The sequence below is a fragment of the Crocodylus porosus genome, unplaced genomic scaffold, assembly GCF_001723895.1.
Source record: "Crocodylus porosus isolate Cpor-Errol unplaced genomic scaffold, CroPor_comp1, whole genome shotgun sequence".
Lineage (NCBI taxonomy): Eukaryota > Metazoa > Chordata > Crocodylia > Crocodylidae > Crocodylus > Crocodylus porosus.
The window spans coordinates 32,953,870-32,965,618 of NW_017728950.1; the positions used below are offsets into that span (position 1 = coordinate 32,953,870).

Sequence of the window (11,749 nt, forward strand, 5' to 3'; positions counted from 1 at the left end):
CAGCAGTAAACAAAGGCAAGAGTCTGGGCTTCCCACCTTGGCATGAGCAAACTTGCATATAGGCAAGGTCCAGCTTGTGTGTGTTCCTTGTCACTGGCAAGGTCCCTGGGGCTGGGAGAAAAGGAACTATGCCAGGAAAGTTTGAACAGGCATGGGTGGGCTGAGAGCCCATTTTGGCAGCCTGGTGACAAGCAGAAGACTGGGGCCAGTCACTTCAGCTCTACATCTACACTATGGTCGTAGAGAGGTGGGGAGTCCCTGGCCTGGCTCAGCATCATGGTAGTCTTCTGGGTGTAACTCAGTAAAAACCCACAGCCACAGCAAATCCAAGTCACTGTCTGAGTCTGGGAAAATAGGGCCATCACAAAGCTGTGTCATTCAGTGAGAGGATGCAGGACAACCCCTCGTTGCAGGTGCATAATACTCTGGGCACTCCAGAAACAGCTGATGTCATAGGTCCTCAGGGACTGCTGCCTTAAGACTTTGAGCATCTGCTCCCCATGGCATTTGTGCCTGAAGGCTGACATTTACGCAGTAATCTTTTAGAAGACTACTTGATTATGGTGGCTGGAACAAGTGCCTCCTGGTTCTCCACCTCTCCAAATGGAAATTATTGTGGGATGCAGTTTGTCTGAGGATAACCACACAGACACTCTCCACAATGTGCTGGGAGAAAGTGAGGCAGACAGAATTTTATGCCACTTACTTTGGTGGGAGTTAACCCAGGATAGTGGACTTGTATATTTGGAAGTGCACACTTTGATGTAGGACAAAATACTTTCTCCTGGGACAAAGGTGAGATCTGTTTATAGCCTTAATAGCAACAACATATTCACCAGTACACTTGTTCCAAACAAGTAGTGCAGTTCATTTTACAAAGATTAAAAACCAAACATGAGATTCTAATATAATCATCTTAATGCATCACTCAACTCTGCAGAACAAAGAAAAAATAAGGCCCATTAGTTTAACACTGAGGAACAGTTACGCACTACTTATCAGAATGATTGAAGAAGTCCACATTCCCAACTGGACAAAGTACAGTAACACTCAAGTGTAAGGCCATTGGGCTAACTGCCTCAAAAATGTTATTAGGCAAGATTATTCATTTTGGAAGCTTCTGGACTGAGGAGAGTTAAATTAAAAATTATCCTTCTTCACAGCATTTATGTTAGCATTTACACATCCCTATGGACCAAATGCGAAGCCTTGTGATTTTGTAAGTGGGAACCAAACAATAAAAACACAACAAAGGAGACTTTATCGAAGATATTTTGAGGGCATAGGGTCTGGTTGGGCTGGTGATTAATGTGAAAGTTGCTAAAGAAAAAGTGGGATATATACACTGAACTAGTTCTGTGTAATTGATTTGTTTTTATTTATAAAAATGGTAAACCTGTACTATTTTTCTGCCTGATGAAATATTCCTGAGTTTTAGGTCACTGCTAAGGCAGAGCAGATCAAACTCTGAAAATGTAGTTATGAAAGTCTTGCAAGTCAGCTTCAACATTGCATGTATTGGTTAGCAGCCTTCACTCATCAATAAACGTTAATCTTCCAGGTCCTTCATTCCTCATCCACCTCCGGTATCTCTTCCATCGTGGGTCCATGGCCATCTTCTTTTTTAGTTCTTCCTCTTGCTCTTGTTTGTAGACCTGGAAAGGGAAAGGGATTTAAAAAACAAACGCAATAATTTTAAAGCCCAAGAAAACATAGGCCCTTAAGGTGAACTAATGACTACTCTATCCATTAGTTAAACAGTTTACAGACTATTGTTAATTTTAAAAAGGACTCCAGGCTGCGTTCCTGGCTGTGAGCATGCCATGGCTCCATGCATGCACATGGCATTTATTGGTGACGTTATCAGCCAAAAGCCACCCATCGCCAATGTTAATATTTTTAATATTGATGCCAATCTGATATATTGCTGCACACGCCAGTTTCAAAGATATATGAGAAATTTTTAGATCTCAACTGCAAGCTTTTCCTTGGTATCACTGTGAAAAAAGCCACTCCATATGGCTTTCTTTTTATGCCACATGGCTAACTCTTCTATTAACAAACTTTCCCACCCTTCCAAATCTGTTTTTTGCCGTTCAGTTTCCAGCGCGTGTTCGTGTTCTACCTAGACCTAAACAGGCCAGTTTCCTTGTGGCAGCACTTAATTCCATCAGCATACATAGCATTAAACAAACAACATATTAATAGTGCAATACAGCAATCAGGAAGTCATATCCTGGACCAGTGAAGATAGAGAATGGCTGAACTGATAGACTGCTGCAAAACAGGAACTTCAACTGGTCTGGATAAACATAATTAATTACTGTGGTGGATTTATCAGGTCTTTTTCAAGGGCACTTCTCACTGGTGTACTAGATCTAGCTAGCCCCACCACCCTTACTATTGTATTTAAGTATACCACAGGATGGCAAAACTGCCTTTTGGATACAGGATTTCCTTCCACTGCCAGCAGTCTCCAGTTTAAGCTGCAATGTCTAGTACCAAAGTCACTTTTACATACAAACACAATTGTAGTTTTGCATTTAGGAAAGTTCTCTCTTTTGCATTTGTTATCATCACAACACGGCAAAACTACTCACCTCATAGTTCTCTCTCATCCACAGTTGCCGTTCAAGAAAAGTCTTTTTCTGCTCATCTTCTAAACTGTCAAACTGAGACTGGGACATTTTCATGTATCTACGTATTATGTATAGTTTTTCTTCCTCTCCATATTCTTGACCTTTAATATTGAAACAATAAATCCACCAGCAATACCAGATTACATATTTGCACACGTAAAAAGGAGCCAAGAGGATTTGGAATAGGAGAATGTTGTATACTTTAGGTTTTTGGTAGCCGCCTTTTATATCTATTTTATTTTTTATGATGTTTTTGATGATGTCCTCCTCTTCCTTGCGAGTTTCTTCTTTAGACCGCCTATTTTTGCCCTTTTCCTTAGCTCTGTTGAGTAGGCCTTGTTGCCTTGCAATCTCAGTAGCTTGGATGCGATATTTTGGCACTGTGGCTAAATAGTTGATAGCCTCATTGTAGCTATTCCACCAGCTGAAGAACTAGAATATAAGAAGAAAAGTAACAGATTCTTATTTCCATTTGTAACTTCAACAAAGAAAGCACAGGAAAAAACAAAGCTCATTGCCTCCTGGACATTAAGCTACCGGTTAAATACCACCAATGCTAAAAACTGAAAACAGATTTTATACTTTATAATCTAAGTGCTACAGAAATATTTATCTATCCAAACAGGCAAGGTAGACAGTAACCCCATTTTAATGCTAAGAAAACAAAATTAGAGGTGACTTATTATGGTTAAAGGAAATAAAACATCATGCCAGCCCTGGAAGGGTCATATATGGGGACTGAACAAAGTGTTTCCAAATTGCTAAATGAGACTCTACTGCATGACTTAAAGACTCAAAGAGTCCCTTATTTTCAAGGAAAATGGAGACAAACTTCTGTTGGCCAGTCAGTCACCAGATGGGGAGTAAAGTACTACAATGTGTTAGCACTCCTAAGACAGAAGTACTATGCTTCTTGGGGTTCAGTCCTGAGCTCACTTTTAAGGAATAAATTTCATAGTATATGCAAAAATGTATTTCATTTTACTTTTTCCAGTGGAAAAAAATGGAGTGCTGCGGTAAACTAGCTCTAAGACAACGTCAGATTACAATTGTGTGTTACATGAAATTATTTTCAAATTGAAGCCTTATTCCATGGTTTACAGTAGCAGCAACTGCCAGCAACAGAGTGGGAGGGGCTAGGTAATGGGGGAAGGGGAGCAGCCAGGCAGGAACAAGCCCAAGCCTGTGACTACCTGCTTATCTCCTCATATTTCAGGGCACCCTTCAAAGGATCTTGCATAACCCCAATTGAGAATCAGTTCTATACACCAATATCGTATCTTGCTACAAAAATACTACAATAGTTAAGAAAATGCTTCTCTTCTACCCCAAGAAATAAAGAAAAACTCAACCTATACACCAGTTTTACTAGCATACAGTGCTTCTTTGATTATATACTGCCATAAGCAACAGGGTCATAGAAGAGTCCAATGAAACCTTATTATGGTATATTGAGATCATTCCTTCCACATACAGACCAGTGATTCTCAACCAGGGTGCCAGAAGACAAGCAGTAAAATTAAGCAGATAAGTACAGGCCCAGGCCCATCTGGACAATCCCCTATTCCCAATACCAGGCCCCTTTGCAAGGAGGTAAACACTGTAATCTATACATTCGTTTTTGAAATTGGGTGCCACTCAGTTCACAAAAATAACGTGGGATGCCTCAGTGATGAGAAGCAGGATGCAGGGCAGTATTTAATAGAGGTGCACCAATACATTGGTTCATATCATATTGGCACCAATAAAAAGAAAAACTGACATTATTGGCAATTGGCTTTTTTGGGCTGATGTGTCCAATAGCGTTGCCAAAAAATGCCATGTGCGCGCACATAATCACAGAAAGCATGCTGCCAGCATGGCAGCTTAGACAGTAGCTTCCAGCTGATAAATCTGTTGGGAGAAGAGGGGGGAGGAGGGGGGAGAAAAGGTGGAAGGGGGCAGATCAAGGCCCCCCACAGTGACGGAGGGAGTGGGGCCGGGGTAGACATTGCACAGCTGGGACAGGGTACAGGACACCCCCTCCCCCCCACAAATCCCAGAAGGGCTGCTCGCAGCTCCATCTCGCATCCCACCTGGGCAGTGCCTATCCCTACCCCTGCCCCACTCCCTCCCCTCCCTCACCACATGGGCCCCAATCTGCTCCCCCCCGCCCCCAGACTTACCAGCTGGAGTCTGTTCTTCAAGCTGCCAGGCTGCATATCAGCAATTGGATCAGCTGATATGGCTCATTAATAACCAGCCACAGGTATCAACCCAAAAAATATTAGTGCACCCCTAGTATATAAACCTTTAGGATTTCCATAATCGCCCCCCCCCACACACACACATGCATTTAAACAGCAGTTCAGCAATAGTTACAGTTGTCTGAAATATAGTCCGTCATTAAGATCATTGTTTCAAATAAACAAAATTCTTCTTAACTGGTTCAATCTAACCTTGCCTAATAATCTAGTTCCCATGCCTGGGACAAACTTTAAAGCATTTAGCCCTTCATTTCATGAACCATGAAATTAGATTATTTCTAACAGTGCAAGATGTTACGTGTTAACTATACAGCACTAAAAAAATAAGGAGGTTGCTTCCATTATCCGTATAGGCTGGGGTCCAAGAGACAGAATTACTCAACTCCAAGATCTAATCTGTTGAATAGATATTCAGTAAAGATAGCAGACAGCACTTATCCCAAGGAGAAATAATGAAGCCATCTATTCTTGTGGTTTTTTACTTAACTGCATGAAGCAACAGTGGCAGTAAAGGAAGTAAAAATAGGAAGCAGCATCTTTTAGTTTAGAAATCCAAGGGGAAATATAAATGTATTTTACCTGAAACACAGAGATAGCACATACTGTAAGCAGAATTACTATTCTGACGTCCACTTTAGGTGCCAGCCTCCTGCTATAGTAATGATAATAATGGCGGTAATACTCTTCAGGGTGATCCAACATGTAGTCATAATCCTTACGTGTTTCTTCATCCTGCAGAAAAACAACTTTTTAAGGTTCAGATCCTTTCAGATTTAGTCACTGTTACCTAGACCATTCCAGAAAATAGTCCTGTAGCCAATTAATTTACCAAATTCACACCCACAGTACTGTTATACTACTCAGAGGAATGAATGGTATAACATGACAACATGGTCATAACATTTTTGCAGAGTCCAGTGGGACCTTATTACGGTATATTGAGCCCCGCTCCACCCTAATTACCACAAATAAATCAAAGAGATATTTTGCTAGAATTTTCCCAGCCCCCAGTCCAACTATCTAGAATGCTACCTAAAAAAATAGTGTTAAAAGAGAAGACCTCTTCTTAAATTGACAGTGTCCCCTGAGGTGTGCACTAAATGTGGAGTCCAGAAAATATTCACTTTCTTTACAACAGGAGATGGGAATTCCAAAATAACATACAGGGAGATTATATGCCCTTTAAATACTTAATTCTTCCTTTGGCAAGAGTTCTTCCTTAATTTTCTACCTGGCCACCTTAAAAACTTTTCAAGTAAACATTATTAAATTAATGTACTGATTTAAGAACACACTGAATATCTGTCTGGGGATGAATAAATGGTGGGAGTTTTCTGAAGTTTTAACTGAAAGGCAGCCTTTTAGTATTTGCAAAACCATGGAAACTAATCTGAATGTGGTCAGTTTTATCTAGCTTTGAAAGCCAAGCAGAACTGGCTGTGGATAATAATGGGAGGAGGAAACCCTCTAAAAGCATGGAGAAGACTATTGTGCATCATACAAGCTGCTGACAAGCCTTGAGCTGCATGACTTCAGTGGGAAAACAGACCACTTCCAAAAGGATTAAGATACCTTCTGCTGCTCAGAAACAAAAAGGTTCTTGGTTGAATTACTTACTAGAACAGGCTTCACAGATAAATCGTTCAGTTCATGCTTGCTTACTTGGATACCCTACTGAAAAGTCTGCAGTGTCAAAACTGCCTGCATTTATTCTCAACAAAATTCAGTTTTCATGACAGCTAAAAAAGATACTTCCATTTTCCTCTCCTATTTACAAGGTTTGCGAGTCCCACCCCATCCTCCCTCCCCCTTCTCCTCCCAGATTTTGGAACTCTTTGGGCTGAGATTTATTTTAGTTAATGTTTCTTTCAAAAAAGGAGGATTTAAAAATTTGAAGAAAACTGACCTATTAGAACAATTAATTAGAGGACAAGCTATTAAAAGTATCACAGCTAATAAAGCTGAAAAAAATAAAATTTTCATTTTTCTTTAATTTTATGAAACAAAGAATTAAGTTAAACAATGTTAAATGAACAAAGAACAGGAAATTTGAGTTACAATTTTTGTGGGAACTATCCCATTGTAGGCCAAGCACTGACATTTCATTAAGCTAGTCTTATGAGCATGCACACAATACAGCAAAGAGTCACTAACTAGGAAGTGCAAGAGAAACAGAATACTTCTTCACTAGTGTTTTTCCCACAAACCTATAAACCCCTGGAAGGGTCCCACACTACCCTGGGGTCCCATAGCACCCCAGCTGAGAACCACTTGTCTAAAGAAAAAAAAAGAAAACAGAGAGGGATTCCACTTCCAGGTGCACACAGATGAATTGCTTGTTAAAAAGAGACTACATGCACAAGTATCATAGCACAGGACCAACAAATGCAAAAAAAAAACCCAAAAAAACCCTAAAGCAGAGGTGGGCAATTATTGGGGCCCAAAGGCCACATGGGGAGTTTTGATAACCTGTCATGGGTCAGGTCAGCACTCCACCAGCAACTCACCAAAACTCCCTATGGGTCTGTGGGTGGTCATGGAGCAGTGTTCAGGAACGGGAGGGACAAGCAAGGCTGGAATCATAGGACTGGGTTGTGCCTACTCCCTACGTGCCCCTGGCCTCCAGTGGGGGAGTATGTGTGGGGGAAAAAGAGGGGTGTGCGCATGTGTGTAGGTAGGGGGCTGCCTCGGGACACATGCAGCAGAGTTCACCTGGGCACTGAGGTCTGCAGTGCCCCCACAGCACTCTGCATGGGGCTGAACTCCACTAATTTGCACTGGGGCAGCCTTCTGGTGCCCACAGCCTGGTTGGGTGCTGCTCTGCTCCCAATCTTGCCACTGCCACATCAAGCCTTTCGGGGTGAGCATAGTTTCATAGTTTCTAGGGTCGGAAGGGACCTGAGCAGATCATCTAGTCCGACCCCCTGCCATGGCAGGAAAGAGTACTGGGGTCAAATGACCCCAGCAAGATGTTCATCTAACCTCCTCTTGAACACCCCCAGGGTAGGAGCCTGCACCACTTCTCTTTGGAAGCTGGTTCCAGACCCTAGCCACCCTGACCGTGAAGTAGCGCCTCCTGATATCTAACCTAAACCTACCCTCTGCCAGCTTGTGACGGTTATTCCTGGTCACTCCTGGCGGTGCTCGGGGGAACAGTGACTCCCCCAATGCCTGCTGATCCCTCCTGACTAGTTTATAACAGGCCACAAGACCCCCCTCAGCCTTCTCTTTTGGAGGCTGAACAGGTTCAGGTCCCTTAGCCTCTCCTCGTAGGGCCTGCCCTGTTGTCCCCTGATCGTACGAGTGGCCCTCCTCTGGACCCTCTCCATACTGTCAACATCCCCTCTTGAAGTGTGGCACCCAGAACTGGACGCAATACTCCAGCTGTGGCCTGACCAGTGCCGCATAGAGGGGAAGGATCACCTCTTTGGACCTGCTCGAGCTGCATTACCCGGATGGCTCCTGTCCAGGCATACAGGGCTCCAGCTCCGGGAAGTGGCTCCGAACTGAAGCCCAGCACGCTAGGGCAAGAACTGCCCAGCTGAAGCTGCTCCCCTGGAGCAGTATGGCTTGGCAAAGCCAAGATCAGGAGCAGGAGTTGTCATTAGAGGCAGGGAGCACAGAGTAGCACCCAGCTGCACTAGGAACAGCCCCCTGGATGAGCTGCACATGCTGGCCAGCGCTGGTGGGAGCCTGGCACAGGTGCCCTAGCACAAGTGGACAGGACTTGGCCCCATGCAGCTGCAGGCCAGGTCAGCACACCCATCACGCCTCACCCCAACACAACAACTCACCAAAACTCCCTATGTAGGATGGAGCCATGGGCAGGGAGCAGTGTTTGGGAGCAGGACAGGCAGGCAGGGCTGGGGTAAGAGGGCAGGGAAGTGGGGTGGTGACAGCATTGGGCCAGGGCCCAAGGCAGAGCTACGATCCACTTCCCTCACACCCTTGTGACCAAAATGGGTTCCACAGGCAGGGGCATGCAAGGAGTGTATAGCGGCTCTGTCGTGGGCCCCAGCCCCACTCTGTCACCACCCCATAATCCTGGGGCCTCCATGGAGAGCAGACAGAAGCTGCACAGGCAGGGCATACAGCCGGGCAAGAAGCTGCATCCAGGGCTGTGCCAGAGCTGTGATCTGCTCCTTATACACCACCCCTATCCTCAGAACCCACACCTGGCACAGCCCTGCACTGTCACTGCCCAAGATCAAAGGGTCTCCCCAGCCCTGCTCACCTGTCATACTCCCGGATGCCACTCCCCGTTGGCCGATGGCCTCATGCCACCCACCCAGCTGCATACTCTGCCCATGTGGGTCCCACCCTGGCAGCAGGCGTGGAATGGATGGGCCAAAGCACCCAGGCGGTAGGACTGGGTCTGGCAGGGGCAGCCAGAAGGAGCCACCACTGCAAGGAAATAGAGTTCAGCTGCCATGCTGCCCTGGCCCTTCTGTGTATGCACCATGGCCCCTCACCTGGGCCAGGCAAAAAAAAAAAAAAAAAAATTGTTCCGCAGGCTGTATTTTGCCCACCCTATACTAGAGTGATAGTGATGGTCTGCCTCATAATAGTCTACCTCCTTCCTCTACAGTGAGGAGAAAGCCTTGCAAAGGAAGAAGAAAGGATGCTTGGGGCTGTGCTTCTAGGGGCTTCTTTTATAACTGCTAGCCTCAGTGACTCTTGGAAGTCCAAGACAGTCATTTGCTCACAGACTCCTGGGAAAATGGGGTTAGAAGGAACCTCAAAAGGTATATTTGTAACTTCTTGCCCTGTCCCAGCAGATGCAGAGAGAAATGCATCACTTGCCTCCCATTTGACAACCATTATCACATTCTTCCAGATTTTCTTTCTCGACTCTAAATAACGCCAGCTCTCCCAACCTTGCCTTAGAGATCACATTTTCTAGACCGTTACTCACAGCTCCACTCTGCCCAATTTATCCAGCCTTCCCCTAAGTGCAGGACCCAGACCCAGCGTACCAGACAAACAGGTTAGCAGAAATACCTCCTGCAACTTGCCTGCAGCGCTCCAAGCGCTGCTAGGACACCACAGACTACTACCCAGCCACACATGCTCAACCTGTGGCCACCCCCCTGGTCCTTTTCTGCAGGCCACAGCAGGCCAGCACTGCCTGTGGACTTCCAGTGGCAGCTCCAAAGCACCAGTGCCCACCCAGCTCCATCCTTACTTGCCCCCTCCAGCCCTGCCTGCTCCCCATGGCCACACCCCGCCAGCAAGACACAGGGCTCCCCCCACCACCAGGACTGTGGGATGGGAGGGGCCCAGCCACGGCCTACGTGTCCTGCCCTGCCCCCCCCCAGGTTGAAACTCACCACCCCACCCCGACAGAACCATCTCCGCAGGCGGGGGGGGGCACATATGGCCCCCCCGATGGAACCACTTCAGCAGGCAAGGGGGAACACGCCCCCCGCGGACGGAGCCACCGCGGCTGGGGGGGACCCACACATGACCCCCCCCCGACGGAAGCGCCAGCGCCGCCTTGCCTCGCTTCGCCCCGCCCCGCGCGCCCCGCGTCCCGTCGGTGTCTCTTACCGGGGCGGCTGCGGCCGGGGCGGCGGTCCCGCTCGCTCACCTTGAGGGTCTCGTAGGCTGTGGCGATGAGCAGGAAGGTCTCATGCGCCGTGTCCGGGTCCTGGGCATTGCCGTGCTGGCGGTCGGGGTGGTAGCGCCGGGCCAGCTGCCTGTAGGCGCGCGCGATCTCCGCCTTGCTGGCCTCGCGACTCACGCCCAGCACATCGTAGCACACGTGCAGCCCGCAGTACAGGCCCTCCACCAGCGCCACGGCCAGCAGCAGCAGTGCCAGGACCCGCGCGGCAAATGCCGCCATGGCTCCTGCCTGCAGCCATGCGCCGCCGCCCCGTACGCATGCGCCGCCGCCAGCGCAGGGCGGGGCCCGAGCTGCAAGACGTGGCTGCCGCTGAAGGGCGGAAACGGCCAAGCCGGGGGCGGGACCAAGAGGCGTCAGAGGCGTGGGGTACGGGCACAGGAGTGGACGAGGGGGCGGGGCCAAAGAATGGAGGAGAGCTGGGGGCGGAAAGCGTTGTGTGGGGCGGGGTGTAGGGGAGAGGGGCGAGGCCAAAAGAATGGACGGCGGCGGTGGGCGGGGCGAGCCGAGGGAGGGGCGGAGCCAAATAAAGGCGCGTCATAAAGGGGTGGGGCAGGCCAGTGCTGCTGCGGGGTGACGTCAGGCCTTCTGCCAGGTACGATCAGCAGAAGTGGTCGAAGTGTCTGATCGTCTTTGAGGCAGCTCACTGATGCAAAACCCAGGTCACTCTCAGGGAGTCTGAACTGACTTCTGGGTTTGCTGTCAGCACTTTCTTATGACTGCTTGCCTCGAAATGAAGAAATAAATACATGAATGATATACAGAGAATAAATACAGAATTTTTTTTAATTTAAATTTTCCGTATTCCAAGTCAAATTAGCCAAAACAAATTCCAAATCCATGAGTCAGTCCAGAACCACAAGTGGCCCTACCACAAGCAAACATCCTCCACGCCCATCTGGGGCTTCGGATATTTCCAAATCCTTTGGCGGGCATCCTACTTGCTGGAGACTTGGGATGCAGATGCCCCCAAGTTTTGCTCATCCCCAGCCGGAGGAAACCAGGGAGGAGTGTCCCCATTCCATAAAGTGGGCATAAAGCCAAGACCCTTCCCACTCCAGCAGTTAAGTGGGAGGTTTATTTATTATACATTACCTTAGCAGGTACCGTCCTTGTGCCAGGAGAGTGGTCATCCCCAGTTGCAACTAGGAAGACTGGCTCAGTGGTCATGATGTTTCCCTTGCCAGGCAAGCATAGGACTACAGTAAGCTTGATCTGAGCTGAAAGATTTTTTTTTTGGC

At 47.3% G+C, this 11,749-nt stretch overlaps 1 protein-coding gene across 1 annotated transcript; it reads right to left on the bottom strand.

Annotated features, from left to right (window-relative positions):
* Positions 1–784: 784 nt before the first annotated feature.
* On the bottom strand, positions 785–10,745 carry DNAJC25 (DnaJ heat shock protein family (Hsp40) member C25). Its single transcript, XM_019555139.1, has 4 exons — positions 10,476–10,745; positions 5,465–5,617; positions 2,601–3,071; positions 785–1,655 (listed from the first exon to the last, which is right to left on the bottom strand). The coding sequence occupies exons 1-4, from the start codon at positions 10,728–10,730 to the stop codon at positions 1,533–1,535; spliced, it is 1,002 nt and encodes a 333-aa protein (XP_019410684.1). The 5' UTR covers positions 10,731–10,745; the 3' UTR covers positions 785–1,532.
* Between the last annotated feature and the right edge of the window lie 1,004 nt (positions 10,746–11,749).